Here is a 27,540-nt window from a genome sequence, read left to right as displayed (position 1 = left end):
CCCAGGTCGGGGCCCCGGCGGCCGACCATGGTGCTGCCGCCCCCGGACCGGCGCCACGTGTGCCTGACCACGCTGGTGATCATGGGCAGCATGGCGGTCATGGACGCGTACCTGGTGGAGCAGAACCAGGGACCGCGCAAGATCGGCGTGTGCATCATCGTGTTGGTGGGCGACGTGTGCTTCCTGCTGGTGCTGCGCTACGTGGCCGTGTGGGTAGGCGCCGAGGTGCGCACGGCCAAGCGCGGCTACGCCATGATCCTCTGGTTCCTGTACATCTTCGTGCTGGAGATCAAGCTCTACTTCGTCTTCCAGAACTACAAGGCGGCGCGGCGCGGCGCGGCCGACCCGGTGGCGCGCAAGGCGCTGACGCTGCTGCTGTCGGTGTGCGTGCCCGGCCTCTTCCTGCTGCTCGTGGCGCTCGACCGCATGGAGTATGTGCGCACCTTCCGGAAGCGCGAGGACCTGCGCGGCCGCCTCTTCTGGGTGGCGCTGGACCTGCTGGACCTGTTGGACATGCAGGCCAACCTGTGGGAGCCGCCGCGTACCGGGCTGCCCCTCTGGGCCGAGGGCCTCACCTTCTTCTACTGCTACATGCTGCTGCTGGTGCTGCCGTGCGTGGCGCTCAGCGAGGTCAGCATGCAGGGCGAGCACATCGCGCCGCAGAAGATGATGCTCTACCCGGTGCTCAGCCTCGCCACCGTCAACGTGGTGGCCGTGCTGGCGCGCGCTGCCAACATGGCTGTCTTCCGCGACAGCCGCGTCTCGGCCATCTTCGTGGGCAAGAACGTGGTGGCGCTCGCCACCAAGGCCTGCACCTTCCTGGAGTACCGCCGCCAGGTGCGCGACTTCCCGCCACCCGCGCTGACTCTGGAGCTGCAGCCCCCAGCCCCCCAGCGCAACTCGGTGCCGCCGCACGCGCCGCTGCATGGCCAGCCGGGCCGCCCCCACGGGCCCTCGCCCACGCGAGACGCCCTGGACACGTGACAGGGGCCGCCCCGGGGCGCTGAGACGCGTGGCGGCAGGCGCGCGGTTTGCATGGGATGGGGTGGGGGCGGGCTCCCAATGGGGCTAGGTGCGGAGAGTGACCGAACCCGGGGGCGGGGGGACCCCCGGCCGCTTCTTCATCTCAGGAATCCTTCGGACCACGGACCTCAGCCCCTGCTCGACCAGTCCGCCCAGCGTGGGCGCCGGTGTGTAAGGCCTGAGCCAGAGCGGGAAGGGCCCCACCTCCGCCTGCTGGGGTCCCTGGGTGGGGCCTCTGGCGCAGAGTTTGGGACTAAGGAGGCCTCTGTCATTTTAAAGACTCTTGTTTACAGTTTTGTATGGAACGTGGCACTGCTCTGCCTGTTTGATGCGTCCAGTCTCTTGATAGCTGCGGAGGGGCGCCTGAGGGGCGGGGTGTGAGCGAGTGACGCTGGGCGGCTGGGCCGGTCCACTTCTGTCCTGTCCTGGTCTCTCTGGGCAGTCAGACGGGGACGGCAGGGAGGACCCGTGGGAGAGTGGGTCTCAGGGGCCCTAGGGGCCCGCTCCCTCTCCCGACGGTCTCTTTTGGGTTCCTGCCTCTTCCCGGAGGAGCCCCTTGCTGGCCCTTGGGTCTCCGCCTAGCGATGGGGCCGTTGCTGTGGGGTTGTCTTGGCTGTGAGGTCCCGTGTCCCGGTGTCAGAGGCGGGAACTTGGCGCACTCCCAGGGCAGAGAAGACGGCTCTGGGCTCACGGAGCCCCAGGCTCACCCGTCCTCCTGGGCCTCAGCGCTGGTCTGCGCCTCCCACCTCTGCCTCCACTGGCCTCCGTGGCCCTGCAGCGCCAGGCACACTGGTCCTGACTTGGTTTAATGGGCCATGTGCCCTGCCCCCCGACTTTGAGGACCTCCGAATGAGGCCCAGGCCGGCACCCACCGTTTTCATGACCGGGGCTGTTGTCTGGCTCGTGGCCCGAGGTGTCTGCCCTCTGGGTTTGCCTTGGGAACAAGATGGGGACGTCCCAGCCTGCCCTTCCCTGGTTTCCTGAGGTGGTCTGTGATGGCCAGAAGTGACAGCAGTACCACCCAGCTGGGGCCCGTCCGTCATCCCCTCACTCAACAGCTCACAGCTCCTGTCATCTCAGAAACGCATCCAAACTCGGGAAGGAGAGGGCGGGGACTCCTTTCGGGCTTCCCCTGTTGGTAGGGAAGTCCCTCTCAGAAGCCCCCAGCGTGGGCCCCTCAGGGGCCCTGGGCCACAGCTGGTTCCATGATGGCCGTGTTCTGAGGGCTGGCCTCGGGGCTGGGGTACTTGCCTCGTTGGGTCTGGGGTCTGACAGCCCGGGATGCCAGCGGAAGACGAGGCCCCTGGGTTTGAGGCCGAGGACCTTGCCCTCTTCCCCGGAGTGACGGCCTCCGCGTCCTCCTTCCTCCTCCTGGAATGGGGGCTCAGACGCACCTCACCTGCTGTGGTGGCACCAGGCAGAGTCTGCCCCTGCACGACGCAGCTCGGTCCCTCAAGACGAAAACACATTCGAACTCCTGACCCGTCTTCTTCCGTTCCAAAGCACGTTCACTTTTTCTGTAGGAAAATAGCTTCATCATAGTAAAAACCCAACTTGGCAAAATCGAACTCCCTCATATTAAGTAATAGCTAAACTTCACATCATCCGATTCATTTTGTCCAGTAATGCGGTGGAGACCCAGTTAGTGATAAGCCCAGAACAGAAGCCACCACCATCATCGCCCCTGTTAGGATGGCCGCCACGTCATCTGCTCTCTGGGGACCCTTTTGCTGATGGCCCAGGTGGAGGAGGGATGGGACACCGCAGTGTTGCACGGCCTCTCGTGGCTGAAGCGTGAGTGGCTTAATCTGGCAAAAACAAGGTAACTGCCAGTTCACCGGAGAAAGACCAAGGAAAAGACCCCTCAGTCAGAGCGTCTGAGGCTGGGCGCTGCCCGAGGGGTTCAGACTGGGGGTGGGCCCGCACGTGTGTCAGCTGGGTCAGCACGCAGGGCGCCCGGGGCAGACTTCTCCCAGGGAGACAGCTGGAGGTGGGATCGCACCAGGGGGCTGAGAGCAGAATGGCAGCGGTTCGGAGGGGGTGTGTCGGTCCGGGTTCTGTGGAGAGACAGAGCCAGTGGTAGAGACACAGAACAGAAGAGACCCTTTATGAACGGTCGGCTCACGCGACCGTGGGGGCCGAGTGGGCCCATTGCCAGCTGCGGGCTGGGGACCAGGAGGACGGCGCTGTCGTTCAGTCTGAGTCCGAAGGTCCACGAAGCAGGAGCATGGATGTCCGAGGGCAGTAGAAGGTGGACGTCCCAGCTCAGGCAGAGGCAAACCCACCTCCCGTCCCCCCTTCCCCCCTCCTCTCTCTAGGCCTCCAGGATCGGGTGAGGCCCACTGCACGGGGAAGGCCATCTGCTTACACCCTCAGTGACACACCCAGGAATAGTCTCACATGCTGCCTGGGCGTCCTGTGGCCCAGCCCGCTTGACACATCAAATTAAGCATCACAGGTGGGGACGGGGCTTAGACAGCCGAGGGGTGGGAGGAATGGCAGAGAGGGGGCTGGGAGGATGAGGAGGGAGGTCAAGACAGGTGAGGAAGATGCCTGCTGGGTTTGCGGGCAGGGCATTGACGTGGACGCCCAGTAGCTGCCCCGTGGCCACTCCTTCATGGTGACCAGACCGGAATTTGCTTGGGGGTCGCCCCGTGCCTATGAGCCCAGTGGTCAGCGTGGAATCGACTCCTTCCTCACTGGTGCTGGGTCACGGAAGAAGGCCTGCTGACCTGACTGTGGACTCGTCTATGTCCCCCCAGGGAGGCACAAAACTGGAGAGGAGGGTGATTAGATGACATGGATGTTCCTGTCACTCCCACGTGAGTCTGGAAGGTTGTCCAGGCTGCTGGTCCATCCCAGCCCACTGGGGACCCACGTCCCTCCTGTCTCCTGGCTCCTCTGTGAGTCCTGATGCTCCGTCCAGGTTCTCAGCTGAGGCACAGACAAGGCACTGAAGACCTCGAAAGGGGACGCTTGTAGGATCACTTTGCGTGGTTCTCAGAAGCTGGCACAAGACACCTGGCTCGCACCCCACTGTCCTGAATTTGGACATGTGGGTCCACAGGGAAAGGGTACTCGGGTGTCCAGACGAAATTCTTCTGCTGTGAAGGAACGGGGGCCACTTATATCTCCAAAAGAGCAGCACCTTTTAACTTTACTAGATTTTTCAGTATTTTTTTTTCCCTCTAAAGCATCTGTCCTCACTTACGTTCTCACTAGCAGAATATGAGCGTTGCTGTTTCTCCACCCCTAATGCAGGTGGTAGTGTTAGTCTCGCCCATGTGATGGGGCTGGGATAGCGAGTTACCTTCACATTTCCTTGATTATTCACGAGGTTGATCATCTTCTCACATCTCCATGGAGCATTCGTGGTCCCTCTTCCGTGAATTTTGCATATTCTGTTTTTCTATTCGATTGTCTTTCTCTTATTAGTTCGGAGGCATCCTGTGTAGATTCTGGTCACAATCTTCTTTTTTTTTTTTTTTCCTTCTTTTTTTGGCCACACTGTGTGGCATGTGGGATCTTCTCTGACCAGAGATCGAACCCTGGAAACGCAGAGTCTTAACCACTGGACTATCAGGGAAGACCCACAATCTTTTTTTTAAAATGGACAACAGTGCAGAGAATTGGGGAGATCATCACCTTTGGTTCATGATATGCTCCCTTCACTGGTCCATGCTGGGTGTCGTTACTTACACAGTCAGTTCTTTAATTTGTTGTTTTAAATCATGGAGGCACCTGCAAACCCACCACCCAAACCAAAGCTGGAATCTCTACAATGACTGCATTTCACCGAGGGCCCCCACCTGTCCCTGCCGCGTTCACGGGAGGCACCTTCACCCTGAGACCTGGGAGCGCCTTTCCTTTGTTTCCATTTTGTGCAGATTTATCAAATCGATATGTATTTCTGAATGCATATTTTGGTTTCAGTTGTTTTTAATGTTATGGAAAGGGTGTCATTCTATGTATATTCTTCGGAGATACGTTCCACTCCACGTTTTACTAAGATTCATCCATACTTCCGCGTGTCTGGTAATTCATTCTGTGTGCCAGTGAAAGACCCTTATGTGAATGTTCCACGCTCTCCCGTCCCGTCCCCATCGATGGATATTTGGATTTTGCAGATTACTGCCACCGTGAGCCATGCTGCTGTGACTGCTCCTGTGTGTGCATCTCTCATACGTGCACAGGAGTTTCCCTGGGGTATGTACTCAGGAGTAAACGAGCTGGGACACAGGTAAGGGGCTGTAAGCCTTCTCCAGGTGATGCCACACGGTCTTCCAACGGGGCTGAGTCAAGTAAGCCCTGCAGCTTCTCCCACGCTTGGTGCTTTTGCATCCAGCGTGGCTGTTAACGTTTTCACATAAGCCCAATCCCTGCTTCTTTGTCTGTGATCTTTGCTTTTTCTCTGCAAGTTTATAGAGTTGGTCTTTTTTTTTTTTTTCCTCTGCGGTACACGGGCCTCTCACTGCTGTGGCCTCTCCCGTTGCGGAGCACAGGCTCCGGACGCGCAGGCTCAGCGGCCATGGCTCACGGGCCCAGCTGCTCCGCGGCATGTGGGATCCTCCCGGACCGGGGCACGAACCCATGTCCCCTGCATCGGCAGGCGGACTCCCAACCACTGCGCCACCAGGGAAGCCCTAGAGTTGGTCTTTGATAGGCTTGAATCCCCTGCAACGTGTCCAATGTGGAGTCCTGCTTCTCACCCGCATCTTCCTAAGTCCTGGGAATCGAGGGGAGGTGTCAGGTTTGGGAAAGCCGTTGCCACTAGTTCTGCCGGCTGAACCGTCTGTTGGTTTTGGGCGTAGGTGGTCTGCTGGAACCTCACAGGCAATTGTGTCACTCTCCTGTACTTCTGTCACCGTTGCCGTGCACATTTTCATGCTAAGTTGGTAACAGGTGCAGTCTTCTTGGTTCCTTTGTTACCGTGTTTCTCTTTATCACTAGTCATCCTTTTTGACTTACGTTCCATTCTGCCTGATAGAATTGTGCCACCAGCTTTGCTTTGGTTTGTGTTTTTATGGTGTATGTTTTCCCACCCTTTATTCTCAAACCCTCTGCTGTGGACCGAATGTCTGTGTCCCCCCTGCCCAAATCCACTTGTTGAAGCCCTGCCCCAGTGGGATGGTATTTGGAGGTGGGGCTGTTGGGAGTTGATTAAGGTTAGAAGAGGTCATGAGGGTGGGGTCCTATGATGGGATTAGTGCCCTGATAAGAGGGAGGGACCATGGCTCTCCCCACCACATGAGGACACAGCGGCATCTGCAAGCCAGGAAGAGGGTCCTCATCAGGACCTGGCCGCGCTGGCACCTTGATCTGGGACTTGAAGCCTCCAGGACTGGGAGGCATAAATGTCTGCTGTTTGAAGCCCCCAGTCTGTGGTGCTTTGTTATAGTGACCCCGAGCTGACTAAGACACTCGGCACAGTTTTGTTTCAAAAGTGGACTTTGTTGTTTACATGCTGCTTGAAAAGACGAGCTTAATCCATATGCATTTACTGTGAATTCTGTTATATTTGGACCTCTTTCTACCATCTCATTTTATGTGTTTGTCATCTTTTTTTTTTTTAAACCCTCTCCCCTCTCCATCCCCGGTCCTTTGGATCAGTCACATTTTCCACCATACTTTTTATCCTCTGGAGGTTTGGCAAGTAGAATTAAAAAAAAAATTCTTCTGTAATTCACCGTTGAATGTTTTTAAGGGTAAAACATTTTATTCACTGACTTTAAAATTGTGGTAAAATATACATAACATAAAATTGACCATTGCTAACCTTTTTAAGGTGGATGCCACTCTGCTCACGTGGCATTAAGTACGCTCGTATGGTTGTGAGACCATCACCACCCTCCATCCCCAGAACTGTTCTCATCTCGTAAAACTGAAACTCTGTCCCCATTAAACAGTCCCTCCCCACCCCCTCCCCCAGCCCCGGGCCCCCACCATCCTTTCTGTTTCTGTGAATTTGACTCTTCTAGGGAACTCGCATGAGTGAAATCACACGGGATTTGTCCTTCTGGGACTGGTTTGTTCCATTCAATGCCCTCCAGGCTCGTCCGCACTGAGGCCTGTGTCAGGATGGCCATCCTTTTGAAGGCTGAGTAATAGTCCATCTTATTAATGGGCGTTGCACTATAGGATGTTCTGTGCACTTAACTTGAAAATTTTCTTTCTTTTAAAAAAATATGTTATTGGAGTATAGTTGATTTACAATGTTGTGTTAGTTTCAGGTGTACAGCAAGGTGATTCAGATATATATATATCTATCTATCCATTCTTTTTCAGATTCTTTTCCCATCTAGGTTATTACAGAATATTGAGTAGAGTTCCCTGTGCTATACAGTAGGTCCTTATTAGTTATCTATTTTATACAGAGGAGTGTATATATGTCCATCCCAATCTCCTAATTTATCACTTCCCCCACGTTTCCCCTTTGGTAACAATAGTTTGATTTTGAGATCTGTGAGTCTGTTTCTGTTTTGTAAATAAGTTCATTTTTATTAGATTCTACATATAAGTGCTATCATTTGAAATTTCTATTTCTCTGTCTGACTTACTTCACTCAGTATGATCATCTCCAGATCCATCCATGTTGCTGCAAATGGCACTGTTTTGTTCTTTTTTTATGGCTGTGTGATACTCCATCATATGAACAGACTGAACACTATTGAATGTTCTGTGCACTTAACTTGAACTTGTTCTAACAGGTTTACAGTAAGTGTCTCTGTCCTTCCCTGTGGAGCATCAAGATGTTAGCCTCTAATTCCCCTTGGACCCCTCTCCCCTCAACTAATTGTTGTCTAGACTTTCGGTTTACTTTTTTTTTTTTTTTTTTCCAGTATGCGGGCCTCTCACTGTTGTGGCCTCTCCCGCTGCGGAGCACAGGCTCCGGACGCGCAGGCTCAGCAGCCATGGCTCACAGTCCCAGCCGCTCCGCGGCATGTGGGATCTTCCCAGACCGTGGCACGAACCCGTGTCCCCTGCATCGGCAGGCCGACTCTCAACCACTGCGCCACCAGGGAAGCTCTGGGTTTACTTTTAAAATGCAAAATGCCGTGTTCTTTCACTGTGAGTTGGTAATTAATTTTATCCACCGGGTCCACCTGGCCTCCCGAGGAAGAACGTTCTGAGGTTCCTCCCCGGGCTGCCAGCCATCCTGGGGCCACATCCCCACGCGGGCCAAGCCTCCTGTGCTGGAAAGAAGGCCCCTTCTTCACACTTCTCCTGCTGGAATGTGCACGTGGTGGCAGGTTGGAGAGCCGTGGGGTCACCTGCACCCGCTCGCCCGCCCGCCGCGTGTCTGACCTGGTCGGTGGAGGGCGGTGTGAACTCTGCTCGCCGTGGACTCTGCTCACGTGAGCCATGCCAGTGACTTTTCCTTGTGGTCACACAGCTGAATTTTGTCATAGTGGACCCAAAACGGGTTTGGGGTGGAAGTTCTCTTAGCTCTCGTGTGTCTGGACATGTGTCTTCTTGCTCCATTTAAGTGACACTTCGTGGCAGTTAAGTCTGCCGGGTCCCGTGTCCCTGGCCTTCCTGTACTAACAGGCTGGAAATGGACGTCTCCAAGCCCCACCGGCTTAGCCGTGTGACAGTTCTGGCCAAAAGAATGAAGGTGGATGTCGCTTCCCAAGTTCAGAAGTGACTCAGAAAGCCTGGTGGTTTCTTGACCTTGCACATCTGGGCCGAATATCCTCTGCTGTCTGTCCCCTGGTCCTCTGTTCTTGGACATGCCCCCATCCTGCCGCCCCCAGGTACTGAGTCTTTCTGGTGCTGCAGTGGAAGGTGGGTTGCTGTGTGTTTTCCCTGCTGCTGACTTAGATTTCAGCTTTGACTGGATCACCGGGTCTCCGCCGTTTCAGATCTTGGCTGTGGCGCTCCAAGCCGGGCGACCTGGGCACCTGGCTTCTGTTTCCTGGTCTGTAAGCTGGGGTCCTGCGAGGATCAAACCGGGTGACCCCGTAGCCCATCCAGGACAGGGCCTGGCGCGTGGAAGCAGCCGGGTAGGTGTTTGCCCTCCTTGTCCGTATTCTTATTTTAATGGGATTTTGGGAGAGTATGTTTGTAAGTGCACAGGATCAATGCTTTATGTTTCACTGGAAGTCTCAAAAAAAAAAAAAAGCTTCACCTTTCATTAAATTGAAAAGAAATAGTGCAGCTGAAATAATAAATACACTGTGGAAGGGACGGAGCATAGAAGTGTACGTGATAACACTTGCTTTGGCTAAACCTGGGTGGAGAAACCAGATCTCTTGCTGAAATTCGGTTCTGCAGGATTTCACTAGGGAAAGTTGTTCTTGACAATCATCATGGCCGGGAAAGTGACAGGAGACACAGTGGTGATGTTTGATCCAGTTGAACCTCGGCCCGTGAATCAAGCCTTCACTGTAAAATTTATGTGGAAAAGATTCTTTATTCATTCTTTATGAAATGAGGCAGAAAACGGAGGACATTGGGAATGGTTTGCCCACAGCGGAGCTCGGGGACTTTCCACCCACCTCACGGCTGTTCGTTCCAGGAAATGTGTTCTTCCTGGGGTTTGATGGCCCTTGGTGCTCACATGGTGGTGAAAGCTCACGAATGACTTGCAGGACGACGGTAGGTTATTGTACGAGACTGCTGGTTCCTCACCCGAGGGGTCGCAGACCTGCGCTGGGCTGTGGCCTGCAGGGGACACTGCAGCGCGGGGCATGAGAGCTCGGCTGTGCGTGCGGGTGCATCGCAGGTCCCTGTGCCTGTGGCGCTGAGGATGGGCCGACGTTCACTTCCTAGGAGGAGAGGCTGTGAGCCTGTGGGGAGACGGGTGTCACGCCTATGGATGCCAGCGTGGGTGCAGCGGAGAGCAGGGCGGGTGGGGCTGTGTCAGGGCCTCCCCAGCAAGTGACTTCACGCTAGGACTTGATCACGAGCAGGATTGGCTGCGAGGAGAGGAGGGACGTTTATCCTGGCAGGTGGGATGCCCCCAAAGCTCACCTGCCCCAGAGCCCACCTGGCTGGGGCGGGGCTGGCAGGTCTTGCAGTGGCGCAGGATGGCCACCAGGGGGAGCCCGAGCCTCAGCCCTGCCCGGCGGCCCCTCCCGCTCGCACGGAGAGTCCCGCCAGAAGGTGTGTGTCCAGGTGGAGGGACGCCCGCTGGCCTCTGCAGGAACGCATCACAACATCACTTCGCACCGAAAAGATTTCAAAGAATTGTAACGCGTGCGTCCGGCATGGCGGAACTCTGCAAGGGCACGTTTCAGTCTCAAAGTGATATCGTGGGATTAGCCCTATGAGGTTTAGGCGTCAAACTGCTCACTGAACCCAGCTTCTGACACATAGGTCTGAAAAGGGACCAGCTTTGGGATTGATCCAGGTGATCACAGTTTTAAGTTTAATGTGTCAGGACAGCTGACACACCTGCCGTGTCCACACCTGCCAACACAGGTACCCAGGCACAGGGCCCGGCTCCCCACAGCGCAGGGCCCCCAGGTGTGCCTGGCGCCCGGTGTGACCCTTCCTGTAAGGGTGTTCCAAGGACCTCAAAGCTCACCTGCGCCGAAAGGACGTGGGGCGAGGATGGGGTCCAGGATGCACACGCTCTCTGGGCCCCAGGATGAACCCCGACACCCTCCTCCAGGTGGTGCTGGCCATGCCCTCTGCCCCCTGCCCGCCCAGGGGCCCCAGGTCTGGGCAGAGCCTCCTGCTGGCCCAGTGCATGCGATGCTGCTAGCGGCCACAGCGGGGCAGCAGAGCTCAGCGTGTTCCGGGACCGGATGTCCAGCTCACGGGGCCGCCCTGGGCGCCTGCACGGAGGCCAGCCCCAGGCTCACCCGAGCCCGGCCCTAGGTCCCCTGACCCCAGCCCCAGGTTCAGCCTGGACCCTGTCCCCAGCGGGCCGAGCTTACTGGCAGTAGGTCACCCCTTGGTCCTGGGTCATTGGGGCTGTGGCGGCTGCACCTGTGGTGAGTGTCCACGGCGAGTGCAGCATTTGGAGAACTCAGGGGACGCTGGGCCCTGGACAGTGAGACTGCTGCTTGGGGGACAGGACGAGGGCACCCCCTCCTGGCCCCCTGTTCTGGCACCTCTGGGGTGGGGGTCCTGGGGGTTCTGGCAGGAGGGGGCGACCCCCCTGGTGCCTGCCAGGGGAGGGAGCCGGGGCCCGCGGGGGCCGCTCGGGTCTCCGGGATGGTGGTGGCGGGGCTGGGTTTGTGGGGAAGGGCTGTGAGGGACCCAGCCTGGAGGTGGACATGCTGGGCGACCTCCTGGAGCCGTTTCTCAAGCTTTCGCATCTGTACACACGGGTGGGGGTTTGTCCCTCATGAGGGCCAACAATTTGAGGTGAAACTTTGCCAGTGGTTTTGGGACAGCAGCGGTGAGTGATACCTTTAGTGCTGATACGGCTGCTAACATGACACTCAGGCTAGATTTGCACCCATGGAAAGGAGGATCCTTCCCACCTCCGTGGAGGTCCTAGCTGAGGTCTGGGACACGCGCTGGCTCACGGGCTGAGTCACAGACAGCCCAGCACGGATCGTCCTTCCAGGGGTGTGGTCAGGGGTTCACGCTCAGCTGGCATTCTTGTCTCCTTGGGACATTGAAGGGTCACTTGAAGGTGGTAGCTGGTGTCCGGGCTGCTCCCAAACCTGGGCCGGGTCTCAGTGTCCCTCCACCCCAAATGGTCTTTCTAGTCGGGAGCTGGACTTCTCACTCGGGGGCTCAGGCCTCCCACTGTCCCTTTTTATTTTATTTATTTAAGATTTATTTTTCTTGAGGTAACATTAGTTTATAATATTATATGTTTAATATGTACAACGTATTTCTACTTCTGTACACCCTGCAGCATGCTCACCACCAAAAATTTAGTTTCCACCCATCACCATACAGTTAGCCCCCTTTACCCATTTTGCCCTCCCCACCCCTCCCGCTCTGGTAACCACTGCTCTGCTCATTGACCCAATGGATGTTCATAGCATGCTCTTCAGTCTCCACATATTTGTGATTTTTCCAGCTTTCTTCTTGTAGTGTATTTTTTTTTAAAAATTATTTATTTATTTTTGGCTGCATTTGGTCTTTGTTGCTGCATGTGGCCTTTCTCTAGTTGCAGTGAGCAGGGGCTACTCTTCCTTGTGATGCGTGTGCTTCTCATTGTGGTGGTTCCTCTTGTTGCAGAGCACGGACTCTAAGTGCGTGGGCTCAGTAGCTGTGGCGCATGGGCTCTAGAGCGCAGGCTCAGTAGTTGTGATGCACCAGCTTAGCTGCTTCACAGCATGTGAGATCTTCCTGGACCAGGGCTCGAACCCATGTCCCCTGCATTGGCAGGAGGATTCTTAACCACTGCATCACCAGGGAAGTCCTGTAGTGTATTTCTAATTTCATACTAGTGTGATTGGAAAAGATGCTTGATAGGATTTCAGTCTTGTTAAATTTATTGAGACTTATTTTGTGTTCTAACACATGATCTATCCTTGAGAATATACCATGTGTGCTTAAGAAGAATGTGTGTTCTGCTGCATTTGGATGGAACGTTCTGTCCAAATCTATCAAATCCATCTGGTCTAATGTTTCATTAAAGCCACAGTCTCCCTGTTGACTTTCTGTCTGGAAGATCTGTCCACTGATGTAAGTGGGGTGTGAAAGTCCCCTACTATTATTGTGTTGCTGTCAATTCCTCTCTTTGGGTCTGTTAATAATTGTTTATGTATATTGATGCTTCTATGTTAGGGGCATATATATTATTAACTTTATGTCTTCTTGATGAACTGTCCCCTTTATCATTAGAGTCCATCGTTGTCCCTTGTTACCTTTTGGCTAGAGGTCTCTTCTGTCTGATATGAGTGTAGCTCCACCTGCTTTCCTCTGGCTGCTGTTTGCTTGGGGTTTCATCTTCCGTCCCTTCTCTTTGAGCCTCTGTGTGTCTGTGGAGCTGAGCGGGGTGTCCTGGAGGCAGCATGGAACTGGGTCTTGGTTTCTAACCCATCCAGGTTCTCTCTGTCTTTTGATTGGTGATGTCGATCCATTTATATTTAGGGTGATTATTGATAACTGAGAACGTAGGGCTGCCATTTCATCTTTTGTTTTCTGGTTGCTCAACACCTCCATTCCTTTCTTCCCTTGTGTTTCTCTCTGCCATTTTTGTTTGGGTTTTTCTAGGATACTTGTCTCATTTTCTTTTTTGTGTTTCTTGCCTCTGCTCTAGATGTATGTTTTGTGGCCACCATAAGATTTGTGTAAAGTGTCTCATAGATAAAATAGTCCTCTTTCTGCTGACAGCATCTATCTTCATTTGACTAGACAGGTTCCATCCTCTTCCCCATGTATTTTTGTTGCCTCAAATTACCCCTTTTAAATATTATGAGTTTGTTACGAAGTTGAAGTGGCTATAGTTATTTTTTTGCTTCCCCCCTTTAAACTTAATGCTATAATTAAATGTTTGTTTAATAGTTTTTAACATCTTTATTGGGATATATGTATATGTATATCTGATTCACTTTGTTATAATAAAATGTTTAAAAGCCTATTCTGGGGCTTCCCTGCTGGTGCAGTGGTTAAGAATCCACCTGCCGATGCAGGGGACACGGATTCAAGCCCTGGTCCGGGAAGATCCCACATGCCGCGGAGCAACTAAGCCGGTGCATCACAACTACTGAGCCTGTGCTCTAGAGCCCACGAACCACAACTACTGAGCCTGCGAGCCACAACTACTGAAGCCTATGCACCTAGAGCCTGTGCTTGGCAACAAGAGAAGCCCCCGCTCGCCACAACTACAGAAAGCCCGTGCACAGCAACGAAGACCCAATGCAGCCAATAAATAAATAAATAAAAATAAATAAATAAATAAAGAAAGAAAGAAAGAAAGAAAGAAAGCTTATTCTGTTAAAGAGCTGCAATTTCCAATTCTATTTATCACTTTATTCAGTTTTGTGTGCTTTTGCCTTTTTGTTTCTGGTAGAAGAGCTCCTTCTAACATCTCTTGTAAGGCAGGTCTAGTGGTGAAGGACTCTCTCAGGTTTGTTTGTCTGGGAAAGCCTTTATTTCTCCTTCATATCTGAATGGTAACTTTGCTGGATAGAGGAAAGTTGGGTGACAGTTTTTATCTTTCAGTCTTTTGAGAATGTCATTGCACTCTCTCCTGGCTGGTAGGGTTTCTGCTGAGAAATCTGCTGGTAGCCTAAGGGGGGTTCCTTGGTAGGTGGCCATCTATTTTTCCTGGCTGCCTTTCAAATTCTTTGTCATTAGCTTTTGACAATTTTAATATAAGGTGTCTTGGAGAAGGTCTTTTCGCATTGAGGTGATTCGGTGTTCTCTTAGCTTCATGGACTTGCATATCCAGTTCCTCCCCAGGTTTGGGAAGTTCTCAGCTATCATTTCTTTCTTTCTTTTTCTATTTCTTTTCTTTTTTTTTTCTTTTGGCCGTATGGCGTGGCTTGCAGGATCTTAGTTCCGTGACCAGGGATTGAACCCAGGCCCATGGCACTGAAAGCACTGAGTCTTAACCACTGGACCAGCAGGGAATTCCCAGCTATTATTTCTTTAGATAAACTATCTCTTGTCCCTCTGGAACACCCATCACCCTAACATTGCCCTTCCTAACAGAGTCAGATAGAGCTCATGGAATTTCTTCATTTTTAGTATTTTAATTCTCTTTCCTTTTCTACTTGTGTCATTTCTAGATTTCTACCTTTCAGTTCACTAATTCTCGCTTCCATATGGTCTGCTCTATTTCCAATGCTTTCTGATGCGTTTTTCATCTCATTGATTGAATTCTTTTTTTTCTTTTTTTTAATATATATATTTTTATTAGTTTCTGCTTTATAACAAAGTGAATCAGTCATACATATACATCTGTTCCCACATCCCTTCCCTCATGCATCTCCCTCCCTCCCACCCTCCCCATCCCACCCCTCCAGGCGGTCACAAAGCACCGAGCTGATCGCCCTGTGCTCTGCGGCTGCTTCCCACTATCTATCTACCTTACGTTTGGTAGTGTATATATGTCCATTCCTCTCTTTCGCTTTGTCACAGCTTACCCTTCCCCCTCCCCATATCCTCAAGTCCATTCTCAAGTAGGTCTGTGTCTTTATTCCCGTTTTACCCCTAGGTTCTTCATGACATTTTTTTAAAATTCCGTATATATGTGTTAGCATACGGTATTTGTCTTTCTCTTTCTGACTTACTTCACTCTGTATGACAGACTCTAGGTCTATCCACCTCATTACAAATAGCTCAGTTTCGTTTCTTTTTATGGCTGAGTAATATTCCATTGTATATATGTGCCACATCTTCTTTATCCATTCATCCGATGATGGACACTTAGGTTGTTTCCAGCTCCGGGCTATTGTGAATAGAGCTGCAATGAACATTTTGGTACATGTCTCTTTTTGAATTAAGGTTTTCTCAGGGTATATGCCTAGTAGTGGGATTGCTGGGTCATATGGTAGTTCTATTTTTAGTTTTTTAAGGAACTTCCATACTGTTCTCCATAGTGGCTGTGCCAATTCACATTCCCACCAGCAGTGCAAGAGTGTTCCCTTTTCTCCACAACCTCTCCAGCATTTATTGTTTCTAGATTTCTTGATGATGGCCATTCTGACTGGTGTGAGATGATATCTCATTGTAGTTTTGATTTGCATTTCTCTAATGATTAATGATGTTGAGCATTCTTTCATGTGTTTGTTGGCAGTCTGTATATCTTCTTTGGAGAAATGCCTATTTAAGTCTTCTGCCCATTTTTGGATTGGGTTGTTTGTTTTTTTGCTATTGAGCTGCATGAGCTGTTTATAAATTTTGGAGATTAATCCTTTGTCAGTTGCTTCATTTGCAAATATTTTCTCCCATTCTGAGGGTTGTCTTTTGGTCTTGTTTATGGTTTCCTTTGCTGTGCAAAAGCTTTTCAGTTTCATTAGGTCCCATTTGTTTATCTTTGTTTTTATTTCCATTTCTCTAGGAGGTGGGTCCAAAAGGATCTTGCTGTGATTTATGTCATAGAGTGTTCTACCTATGTTTTCCTCTAAGAGTTTGATAGTTTCTGGCCTTACATTTAAGTCTTTAATCCATTTTGAGCTTATTTTTGTGTATGGTGTTAGGGAATGATCTAATCTCATACTTTTACATGTCCCTGTCTAGTTTTCCCAGCACCACTTATTGAAGAGGCTGTCCTTTCTCCACTGTACATTCCTGCCTCCTTTATCAAAGATAAGTTGGCCATATGTGCGTGGGTTTATCTCTGGGCTTTCTATCCTGATCCACTGATCTATCTTTCTGTTTTTATGCCAGTACCACACTGTCTTAATTACTGTAGCTTTGTAGTATAGTCTGAAGTCAGGGAGCCTGATTCCTCCAGCTCCTTTTTTTCGTTCTCAAGATTGCTTTGGCTATTCGGGGTCTTTTGTTTTTCCAAACAAATTTTGAAATTTTTTGTTCTAGTTCTGTGAAAAATGCCAGTGGTAGTTTGATAGGGATTGCATTGAATCTGTAGATTGCTTTGGGTAGTAGAGTCATTTTCACAATATTGATTCTTCCAATCCAGGATCATGGTATATCTCTCCATCTGTTTGTATCATCTTTAATTTCTTTCATCAGTGTCTTATAATTTTCTGCATACAGGTCTTTTGTCTCCTTAGGTAGGTTTATTCCTAGATATTTTATTCTTTTTGTTGCAATGGTAAATGGGAGTGTTTTCTTGATTTCATTTTCAGATTTTTCATCATTAGTGTACAGGAATGCCAGAGATTTCTGTACATTAATTTTGTAACCTGCTACTTTACCAAATTCATTGATTAGCTCTAGTAGTTTTTCGGTAGCATCTTTAGGATTCTCTATGTATAGTATCATGTCATCTGCAAACAGTGACAGCTTTACTTCTTCTTTTCCGATTTGGATTCCTTTTATTTCCTTTTCTTCTCTGATTGCTGTGGCTAAAACTTCCAAAACTAGGTTGAATAAGAGTGGTGAGAGTGGGCAGCCTTGTCTTGTTCCTGATCTTAGTGGAAATGGTTTCAGTTTTTCACCATTGAGGACAATGTTGGCTGTGGGTTTGTCATATATGGCCTTTATTATGTTGAGGAAAGTTCCCTCTATGCCTACTTTCTGCAGGGTTTTTATCATAAATGGGTGTTGAATTTTGTCGAAAGCTTTCTCTGCATCTATTGAGATGATCATATGGTTTTTCTCCTTCAACTTGTTAATATGGTGTATCACATTGATTGATTTGCATATATTGAAGAATCCTTGCATTCCTGGGATAAACCCCACTTGATCATGGTGTATGATCCTTTTAATGTGCTGTTGGATTCTGTTTGCTAGTATTTTGTTGAGGATTTTTGCATCTATGTTCATCAGTGATATTGGCCTGTAGTTTTCTTTCTTTGTGACATCCTTGCCTGGTTTTGGTATCAAGGTGATGGTGGCCTCGTAGAATGAGTTTGGGAGTGTTCCTTCCTCTGAAATTGTTTGGAAGAGTTTGAGAAGGATGGGTGTTAGCTCTTCTCTAAATGTTTGATAGAATTCGCCTGTGAAGCCATCTGGTCCTGGGCTTTTGTTTGATGGAAGATTTTTAATCACAGTTTCAATTTCAGTGCTTGTGATTGGTCTATTCATATTTTCTATTTCTTCCTGAGTCAGTCTTGGCAGGTTGTGCATTTCTAAGAATTTGTCCATTTCTTCCAGGTTGTCCATTTTATTGGCATAGAGTTGCTTGTAGTAATCTCTCATGATCTTTTGTATTTCTGCAGTGTCAGTTGTTACTTCTCCTTTTTCATTTCTAATTCTATTGATTTGAGTCTTCTCCCTTCTTTTCTTGATGAGTCTGGCTAATGGTTTGTCAATTTTGTTTATCTTCTCAAAGAACCAGCTTTTAGTTTGGTTGATCTTTGCTATCGTTTCCTTCATTTCTTTTTCATTTATTTCTGATCTGATCTTTATGATTTCTTTCCTTCTGCTAGCTTTGGGGGTTTTTTGTTCTTCTTTCTCTAATTGCTTTAGGTGCAGGGTCAGGTTGTTTACTCGAAATGTTTCCTGTTTCTTAAGGTGGGATTGTATTGCTATAAACTTCCCCCTTAGAACTGCTTTTGCTGCGTCCCATAGGTTTTGGGTCGTCGTGTCTCCATTGTCATTTGTTTCTAGGTATTTTTTAATTTCCTCTTTGATTTCTTCAGTGATCACTTCGTTATTGAGTAGTGTATTGTTTAGCCTCCATGTGTTTGTATTTTTTACAGATCTTTTCCTGTAATTGATGTCTAGTCTCATAGCATTGTGGTGGAAAAGATACTTGATACAATTTCAATTTTCTTAAATTTACCAAGGCTTGATTTGTGACCCAAGATATGATCTATCCTGGAGAATGTTCCATGAGCACTTGAGAAAAATGTGTATTCTGTTGTTTTGGGATGGAATGTCCTATAAATATCAACTAAGTCCATCTTGTTTAATGTATCATTTAAAGCTTGTGTTTCCTTATTTATTTTCATTTTGGATGATCTGTCCATTGGTGAAAGTGGGGTGTTAAAGTCCCCTACTATGATTGTGTTACTGTCGATTTCCCCTTTTATGGCTGTTAGTATTTGCCTTATGTATTGAGGTGCTCCTATGTTGGGTGCATAAATATTTACAATTGTTATACCTTCTTCTTGGATCGATCCCTTTATCGTTATGTAGTGTCCTTCTTTGTCTCTTCTAATAGTCTTTATTTTAAAGTCTATTTTGTCTGATATAAGAATTGCTACTCCAGCTTTCTTTTGGTTTCCATTTGCATGGAATATCTTTTTCCATCCCCTTACTTTCAATCTGTATGTGTCTCTAGGTCTGAAGTGGGTCTCTTGTAGACAGCATATATATGGGTCTTGTTTTTGTATCCATTCAGCCAGTCTGTGTCTTTTGGTGGGAGCATTTAGTCCATTTACATTTAAGGTAATTATTGATATGTATGTTCCTATTCCCATTTCCTTAATTGCTTTGGGTTCGTTATTGTAGGTATATTCCTTCTGTTGTGTTTCTTGCCTAGAGAAGTTCCTTTAGCATTTGTTGTAAAGCTGGTTTGGTGGTGCTGAACTCTCTCAGCTTTTGCTTGTCTGTAAAGGTTTTAATTTCTCCATCAAATCTGAATGAGATCCTTGCTGGGTAGAGTAATCTTGGTTGCAGGTTTCTCTCCTTCATCACTTTAATTATGTCCTGCCACTCCCTTCTGGCTTGTAGAGTTTCTGCTGAGAGATCAGCTGTTAACCTGATGTGGATTCCCTTGTGTGTTATTTGTTGTTTTTCCCTTGCTGCTTTTAATATGATTTCTTTGTGTTTAATTTTTTTTTTTTTTCGGTATGCGGGCCTCTCACTGTTGTGGCCTCCCCCGTTGCGGAGCACAGGCTCCGGACGCGCAGGCTCGGGACGCGCAGGCTCAGCGGCCATGGTTCATGGGCCCAGCCGCTCCGCGGCATATGGGATCCTCCCAGACCGGGGCACGAACCCGTATCCCCTGCATCGGCAGGCGGACTCTCAACCACTTGCGCCACCAGGGAGGCCCTGTGTTTAATTTTTGACAGTTTGATTAATATGTGTCTTGGCGTATTTCTCCTTGGATTTATTCTGTATGGGACTCTCTGTGCCTCCTGGACTTGATTAACTAGTTCCTTTCCCATATTGGGGAAGTTTTCAACTATAATCTCTTCAAATATTTTCTCAGTCCCTTTCTTTTTCTCTTCTTCTTCTGGAACCCCTATAATTCGAATGTTGGTGCGTTTAATGTTGTCCCAGAGGTCTCTGAGACTGTTCTCAGTTCTTTTCATCCTTTTTTCTTTATTTTGCTCTGCATCAGTTATTTCCACTATTTTATCTTCCACCTCACTTATCCGTTCTTCTGCCTCAGTTATTCTGCTATTGATCCCATCTAGAGTATTTTTCATTTCATTTATTGTGTTTTGAATCAATGCTTGATTCATCTTTAGTTCTTCTAGGTCCTTGTTAACTGTTTCTTGCATTTTGTCTATTCTATTTCCAAGATTATGGATCTTGGAAATAGAATCTTGGATCAGCTTTACCATCATTATTCTGAATTCTTTTTCAGGTAGACTGCCTATTACCTTTTCATTTGTTAGGTCTGGTAGGTTTTTATCTTGCTCCTTCACCTGCTGTGTGTTTTTCTGTCTTCTCATTTTGCTTATGTTACTGTGTTTGGGGTCTCCTTTTTGCAGGCTGCAGATTCGTAGTTCCCGTTGTTTTTGGTGTCTGTCCCCAGTGGCTAAGGTTGTTTCAGTAGGTTGTGTAGGCTTCCTGGTGGGGGGGACTAATTCCTGTGTTCTGGTGGTTGAGGCTCGATCTTGTCTTTCTGGTGGACAGGTCCATGTCTGGTGGTGTGTTTTGGGGTGCCTATGGCCTTATTATGTTTTTAGGTAGCCTCTCTGCTAATGGGTGGGGTTGTGTTCCTGCCTTGCTAGTTGCTTGGCATAGGGTGACCAGCACTGTAGCTTGCTGGTCGTTGACTGAAGCTGGGTGCTGGTGTTGAGATGAAGATCTCTGGGAGATTTTCGCTGCCTGATATTATGTGGAGCTGGGAGGTCTCCTGTGGACCCGTGTCCTGAAGTTGGCTCTCCCACTTCAGAGGCACAGCACTGACTCCTGGCTGCAGCACCAAGAGCCTTTCATCCACCCGGCTCTTTTGGGGGGTCTGAGGTCTTCTGTCAGCGTTCAGTAGGTGTTCTGTAGGAGTTGTTCCACGTGTAGATGAATTTCTGATGTATCTGTGGGGAGGAAGGTGATCTCCGCGTCTTACTCTTCTGCCATCTTCCTCCGGGGCCAGCTCATTGATTGAATTCTTAAGCCGCAGAATTTCTGTTTGTTTCTTTTTTAGAATTTCAATCTCTTTGGTAAAGTATTTCTTCTGTTCATTAAATTCACTTCTGAGCTGACTGAAGTGCCGTTCTGATTTTCCTACAGCTTGTTGAGTGTCTGCGTGACAGCTATGTGCATTGTCTGTCATTTAGCCCGCAATACCCCGTGACTTTAAGTTTGGTTTCTGGAGAACTGCCACTTCTCTTTGTGGTACACGGTCCTGGCTTCTCCCCGGCGCTGAGTGGGGATTCCTCCCCCGGCACGTTTGAAGTGGTGACAGGTTCGAAATTAGAGGCCTTTCCTTTGCCTTCCAGCAGGTGGCGCCATCACACAGGTTTTCGGCTTCTCCACCTGAGCTCCTCCGGCTATACTTGGGAATCTTCACCCTCCGCCCTCCGCCGCCTCTGTCGGGGGGTGTCGCCCGAGCCCCCGTCATTGCTTATTGTGCCTCCGGAGTCGCTGGTGCCCTGATGCTACCAGTGTCGCTGGCGTTACCACCTGGTTCCCCGGGGAAGATGAGCTCTGCCTTCGTGTCCGGGCCCAGGCCCCCAGCCGCGGGGGAGGGAGGTGGTGGGGGTCCGGTTAGAGCTGGCACCTCTTCCGCGTCTGGTGGTGTGAGGTTCACAGGCTCTGCTGCTGCGGTGAGGCGGGGGCTGGAGGGACGGGGTCACAGGCCCCATTGGTGTTGCTGCCCGGTTACCTGTGGCCGCAGGTGCCGCTGCAGTCGGGATGCAGAGGCTTGTGCTCCGCCTCCCCTGCGGCCCCCGGTTCCCTGGGCCGAGGCTGCGATTCAGGCACCGCCTCCCCTTTTGCCCCGGTTTGGCCTCCCCTCTGTGTTCCTGCCCACCTTCCTAGACGTGCAGGGGTGTGGAATTCTCTCGTGTCCCCGTGTGTCGGGCAGAAGCACGTCTGTTAGTTGTGGATGTTTTACTGGTCATGGACTGAAGGGCAGGGACCCAGGCCACTTTCCCTGTCCCGTGTTGCTGACCTCTCCCACTGTCCCTGGACGGCCAGGCTGGCACAGCGTCCTCTGGCTGTTCTCCGCTGTGGACGGCAGTCACAGCCAGCCTGGTCCCTGCAAGGGGCACGATGACCCCCACATCCCCTCCCCCACATCTGGCTGCCTTGAACCCTCCGCAAAGGGTTCCGTCCAAGTCTCGATGCTTTTGTCGAAAATCCCAGCTGCAAGGACGGACCCGAGGAAGACAGGGCGCGTTTGTCCACACTGAGATCGCTTCAGTCCTACAGAAACTCTGCAGGAGCATCACCACGCTCCTACTCTCCTTCTTTAGTTTCCACACGCGGAGCCATTTGACCGCATGTGGGGACCCTCCCTCCCCCCCCATATGTCCATATCATTGTTCCTAGGGCCTCTTGGTGGGTGGAGCTAGGACATGTATGTGTGTGAGCACACGCACACTTACACACACACACTCCACACACGTGTTCACGTCCAAGTCTGTGGCTCTTGCTCTGCCCAATACGCCCCCCTGCCTTGGCGGGACTGAGTCTCTGGAGCCAGGGTCCGGCGGGGCGTGCAATGACGCAGCACGGCCACAAGGGGCTGTGTTCTAGGGAAATCATATGATGGGCGAAACATGCAAAGGTGTATGGAATGTTATGCACACACACGATTCAGGGCGTGGTAGTGAAGAGAACACACAGGTACCTACAGGGCAGCCTGAGAAATAGAACACGAGGGTCTCCAGGCCTGTCAAGAAGCAGAGGCCAGTGAGTGGCAGCTCCCTGCCCCCGAATCAGCTCTGCAGGGTCTATAAAGGCAGTTGGTTCTAGCAAGAACCAACCTGCAGAGGCCACGAACCCCACACTCCAGGGGGCGGTACCCTCCGCCCGCGAGAGGGGGGAACATCTCCGTAAATTGTTGGGGTTCTTCTGCAGGGAGCTGTCTCTTCTCCCCCATTTTTATTTTTCATCAATTTTTCACTTCTATCAGTGAATCCATTATGTACTTATATCAGTGTGGACTCACGGGTATTTATTTTACACTTTGGGGTCTAATGCAATACCCAGACGGTGGGCGGGGTGCCAGGAGGTGCTGCCCTGTGACCTCTCTCCCGGGTCTGGGAAACCGCCTGGTCTGGGGCGTGTGCGATGGCGCAGGACGGCCACCAGGGGGCACCCGAGCCTCGCCATGTGGTCACTGCGGGGACTGGATGGTGTGTAGGGGTCGCGGCCGCACAGGCGGATCTGCCAGTGTGACCCTAACTACTGAGTCCTGACCAGCAGCCACGGCTGAGCCTGCCCTGCCCAGTGTGCCTGGCTACCTGCTTCTAAAATCGTCTTTTTTCCGCTGAGTGTTCACCTCAGTGTGTCAGGAATTGCATTTTGCTTTTATTTAATGTTATGGACTGAACTGTGTCCCCCCACCCAGTTCAAATGTTGAAGCCCTAACCTCCAGGACCTCAGAATGTGACTGCACTTGGAGATAGGGCCTTTAGAGAGGTGATCGAGTTGAAGTGGGGTTACTAGTGTGGGCCCTGATCCAGTCTGGCTGGTGGCCTCATAAGAGGATGACATTAGGACACAGACACGCACAGAGGGTGCCCACGTGAGGACACGGGAGAAGACGGCGTCTACACGCTATGGAGAGAGGCCTCAGGAGAGGCCGAGTGCTGACACCTTGATCTTGGACTTCTGGCCTCCAGGACAGGAAGAGAGAATCTGTAGTTTCTGTGCTCAGTGCGCGGTGCTAATTACAGCAGCCCGAGCAGACTAGAACATTTTCCTGTGTGGGGTCTGCTGGGATTCTCCAGCGTGCTGGGCCCGGTCTCTCATGTCTTTGGACAATTCTGGGCCCTTGCCTCTCCGTGCGCCCACTTCTTCTTTGGAAGATGAGTCCGTGGTGTGGCATGTTTGCTCCAGTGTCCAGGGCACTTGGTGTTGCCGTCCGTGTCCTCTCTCTTAGCCTCTCTGTGCTGCCTTTACATTGTGTCTTTAACTTTTCCTCCATCACAAATTCTCGCTCCAGCTGTGTCCTGTGTGCTGTTTTGATTCCACTGTCAAACACCACCTTTTCCAGTTCTAGGACCTCTTTTCAAATCTATTGGTTTCTTGAACACTTTTATCTTATTTTGTCAGATTTGAATACATTCTTCAATTTAAAAAAAGCCCCTTCAGCTCACACCCTGCATGTTCTGAGTCTGATGGTTCTGATAACCGGCACTTCCTGAGGTCTTACTCTGTGGTTCCTTGTTTCACCGATTCTCGTTTGAGGTGGCTTCTTGTTTTTGCTTCATTATGATTTTCTTTGTTAGTGGGCTTCCGTTCTCAGATCTCTATCTTGAGCCTTCTCTGAGGCTGAAGTCTCAGTGCCCCAAGTAGGCAGTCCCAGTGGGAGCAATGTTTGCATCTGCCAGGCCCCTGGCGGATCACCCAGCAGGACCAGCCATGTCGATGGCTGTCAGGACGTTTAGGGTCCCTGGAGGTTGAGTCCTGGCTCCTGCCTGCCCGGGGCTGTGGGGGGTTGGGAGGGGCCTTTCCCGCACCGGAGCCCTGGCAGAGCTGGACCGACTGCTTTCCTTGTTGCCTCCCTCTGGGTGTGGGTTTCCCAGTTCACCCCCGGGGGCCTGGCTTGCAGGGGTGTCTGTCTGCCTTGACTCCCCAGACTGATGGGCCCTGGCCTGGCGCCTCTCCCTGATCCATGCAGACCCCCTACACTAACCCTGGCCACAGGGCAGTGCCCTCCTCAGCACCCACCCCCGTACTCTCCGGCCATCTCAGCCGTCCATTCAGAAATCCCCCTGACCCTGATACAGACTGCGACCCACCCAGGTCCCAGACCCATGCCTAGGCTTGGTCCTGCCCTGTCGCAGATGGGCACTGGGCCTGGGTCTGGGTAACCACCCCCGGAGTGGTGCGGGGGCAATGCCTTGGGGTGGGGGTGGGAGCTTCCCGCCGCCTGGGCAGGAGAGCTGGTGAGTCTCTGAGCAGCTGGACGGACCTGCTCACTTGGCCTAGAACCGAGTCCTGGCCCGGCCCAAGTGCAACCCTGAACCCCAGCCCTGGGGAAGCTCCAGGGGGACCCCTGACCCTGTCCCAGGCTGCCCACGTGTTGCCCACAGAGCCGCCTCTCAGAGCTCCGAGGTTGTGGGGAGGGTGCTGGTGACCCAGCGATGGCAGAACTGCGAAGGTGCAGGCTACGCCAGGGGGTGCCCAGCCTCGCTCTGTGGTCCCTGTGGGGACAACCCTGGTCTGGGAGGAGACAGGGCCTCACAGCTGGTATGTCCAGATGTCCTCCTAGGGGACACCCGGGAGTGAACGCCTCCCTGGGACCTGCTGCACATGACCTTGGGACAGGCTGCAGAATGGGGCCTGGGAGGTCACCCGTGGGGCACGTGGAGAGTGTCCTCACAACCTGCAGCGATAATACAGCAGCCTCAGCCGAGCAGGGAGCAGTGTGTGATCCTCAGTCCTTGCCCTCGCCCCTGGGCTGGGCCTGCAGTCCTCAGGACAGCTGACACACCTGCCGTGTCCACACCTGCCAACACAGGTACCCAGGCACAGGGCCCGGCTCCCCACAGCGCAGGGCCCCCAGGTGTGCCTGGCGCCCGGTGTGACCCTTCCTGTAAGGGTGTTCCAAGGACCCCAAAGCTCACCTGCGCCGAAAGGACGTGGGGCGAGGATGGGGTCCAGGATGCACACGCTCTCTGGGCCCCAGGATGAACCCCGACACCCTCCTCCAGGTGGTGCTGGCCATGCCCTCTGCCCCCTGCCCGCCCAGGGGCCCCAGGTCTGGGCAGAGCCTCCTGCTGGCCCAGTGCATGCGATGCTGCTAGCGGCCACAGCGGGGCAGCAGAGCTCAGCGTGTTCCGGGACCGGATGTCCAGCTCACGGGGCCGCCCTGGGCGCCTGCACGGAGGCCAGCCCCAGGCTCACCCGAGCCCGGCCCTAGGTCCCCTGACCCCAGCCCCAGGTTCAGCCTGGACCCTGTCCCCAGCGGGCCGAGCTTACTGGCAGTAGGTCACCCCTTGGTCCTGGGTCATTGGGGCTGTGGCGGCTGCACCTGTGGTGAGTGTCCACGGCGAGTGCAGCATTTGGAGAACTCAGGGGACGCTGGGCCCTGGACAGTGAGACTGCTGCTTGGGGGACAGGACGAGGGCACCCCCTCCTGGCCCCCTGTTCTGGCACCTCTGGGGTGGGGGTCCTGGGGGTTCTGGCAGGAGGGGGCGACCCCCCTGGTGCCTGCCAGGGGAGGGAGCTGGGGCCCGCGGGGGCCGCTCGGGTCTCCGGGATGGTGGTGGCGGGGCTGGGTTTGTGGGGAAGGGCTGTGAGGGACCCAGCCTGGAGGTGGACATGCTGGGCGACCTCCTGGAGCCGTTTCTCAAGCTTTTGCATCTGCACACACGTGGGCCCGTGGCCTTGTTCTGCGTGTGTTGTGTGTCTCTGCGGGTGCGTCCACCCCAAGCCCTGCCCTGCACAAGGCACCCCGGTTCTATGCACCTGAGAGCCCCCAGCCTCCCCATGGGTTACAGCTTGACGGGGAGAGTTACTGTTTGTCTAGGTTTTGCCCGTTTGTTGCCCATCCTTCCCGGGCTGGCCACCACCAATGCTGAAGGAAGGTGCCCTGTAAGCCCAGGAAGTGAAACCCCAAAGGGAAAAGCCACGGTGGGGACTGTTTCCATCAGCAGGGCACAGCGACCCCCTGAACGAGGTTGCTGGTGAAAACCACTAAAATGCTGGACTTAAGAAACCTAAAATGCTCACTTTTCTAAAGCAAGGTGACCTGGCCAGAGGAGAGGGCCGGTGGGGGGAGGGGGCGGCAGGCGGTCCCATCCCAGGCCCACCGCGGACCTGGTCCTCCGGCGGCAGGACCAGGGGCTCCGCAGAGGGGAGGCGTGGGCGGCCAGCAGCCCAGGTCCAAGCAGCCCTGGCGGTGGACCTGCAGAGGGCCGTTGTCTGGGCCCGGCTTCGTGAACGTCTTTCTGGGGAAACTTGCACGCCTGCTTGGGAGCAGGGCTCCTAGTTAATCCTAAAAGCAGGCAAGTGGGCCTGTGGAGAGGCCGGCCCTGCAGGGTCCCGAAGTCGCGGCCCCGCCGGGGGTGGGGAGGGGGCGGAGGCCCTGCAGCAGCAGAGGCTGGGGTCGCGGCGCCTCCCAGCCCTGCCGCCCGCTGGCGCCCCTTCTCCGAGACCCCCCTGCTCTCCCCGCGCGCACCCCCTCCGGTCCCGCCCAGCTCCCCGCGTCCCCTTCGGGACGCCTCTGGGCCCCGTCGCCTCCCCCGATGCCCCCCCCAGCCCGCCGAATTTGGGAGTGAGGTGGGGCGGTGACCGAGACCTCCGCGGGGGCGGCTCATCGTGTTTCAGAAGGTGACGTGGGACATGCGCAGAAGATGGAGGGGGCTGCTCTGTGCCTGAGCGCCCCTCCGCAGCCAGGACCCTCCAGAGCCCCCAGGGCCTTGTCCCCTTCACTTCAGTAAGACTGTGTCACCAACATGAGCAGTGTGTTTGCAGCATATGGTGTGGTTTCAAAGTTTTATCAGAGCAGCATTACAAATTAACATTTTTACCTCTGAGAGAAAAACACAAAGTAACATAATTGTCCGAAACCATGCAGGAGAGTCTGGGGTGAGGCCAGGTGAGGGACCCTAGTTTAATTACAGGACCTGGTCCCTCCCCAGCCAGTCCTTGGGGGTGCCCCGTGGTTCCAGCATCCCCTGGCCCCTCCCGACCAGACCCCCGCCCCAGACTCTCTGGGGGGGCAGTGGC

At 52.3% G+C, this 27,540-nt stretch overlaps 2 protein-coding genes across 2 annotated transcripts; one reads left to right on the top strand and one right to left on the bottom strand.

Annotated features, from left to right (window-relative positions):
* Window positions 1-27: 27 nt before the first annotated feature.
* Window positions 28-1,339, top strand: TMEM121 (transmembrane protein 121). The gene has a single exon (XM_060095521.1). The coding sequence runs from the start codon at window positions 28-30 to the stop codon at window positions 982-984; it is 957 nt and encodes a 318-aa protein (XP_059951504.1). The 3' UTR covers window positions 985-1,339.
* Window positions 1,069-27,128, bottom strand: LOC132489368 (basic proline-rich protein-like). Its single transcript, XM_060098284.1, has 15 exons — window positions 26,629-27,128; window positions 25,434-25,686; window positions 24,606-24,736; window positions 21,806-21,999; window positions 21,518-21,572; window positions 21,295-21,470; window positions 11,085-11,202; window positions 10,553-10,805; window positions 9,997-10,162; window positions 9,636-9,812; window positions 3,149-3,188; window positions 3,026-3,080; window positions 2,275-2,394; window positions 1,731-1,795; window positions 1,069-1,201 (listed from the first exon to the last, which is right to left on the bottom strand). Exons 1-15 carry the CDS (start codon window positions 27,126-27,128, stop codon window positions 1,069-1,071), a joined length of 2,436 nt encoding a protein of 811 aa, XP_059954267.1.
* Between the last annotated feature and the right edge of the window lie 412 nt (window positions 27,129-27,540).

Source organism: Mesoplodon densirostris, chromosome 4 (assembly GCF_025265405.1).
Source record: "Mesoplodon densirostris isolate mMesDen1 chromosome 4, mMesDen1 primary haplotype, whole genome shotgun sequence".
Lineage (NCBI taxonomy): Eukaryota > Metazoa > Chordata > Mammalia > Artiodactyla > Ziphiidae > Mesoplodon > Mesoplodon densirostris.
Note: the sequence above shows the minus strand (reverse complement) of the source record. Positions and strands in the feature narration are given on the sequence as shown.

Bases quoted from the DNA above. Each gene is read 5' to 3' on its own strand.
- LOC132489368 (XM_060098284.1), bottom strand. From the start codon at position 27,128: ATGAGCCGCCCCCGCGGAGGTCTCGGTCACCGCCCCACCTCACTCCCA. The intron at 21,471-21,517 runs GTAACCGGGCAG...CCGTCCCTCCAG, and splicing joins AGCGGCACCTGCGGCCACAG to CCCCCGCCTCACCGCAGCAG. The intron at 3,081-3,148 runs GTGAGCCGACCG...GTCTCTCCACAG, and splicing joins CACTCGGCCCCCACGGTCGC to AACCCGGACCGACACACCCC.
- TMEM121 (XM_060095521.1), top strand. From the start codon at position 28: ATGGTGCTGCCGCCCCCGGACCGGCGCCACGTGTGCCTGACCACGCTG.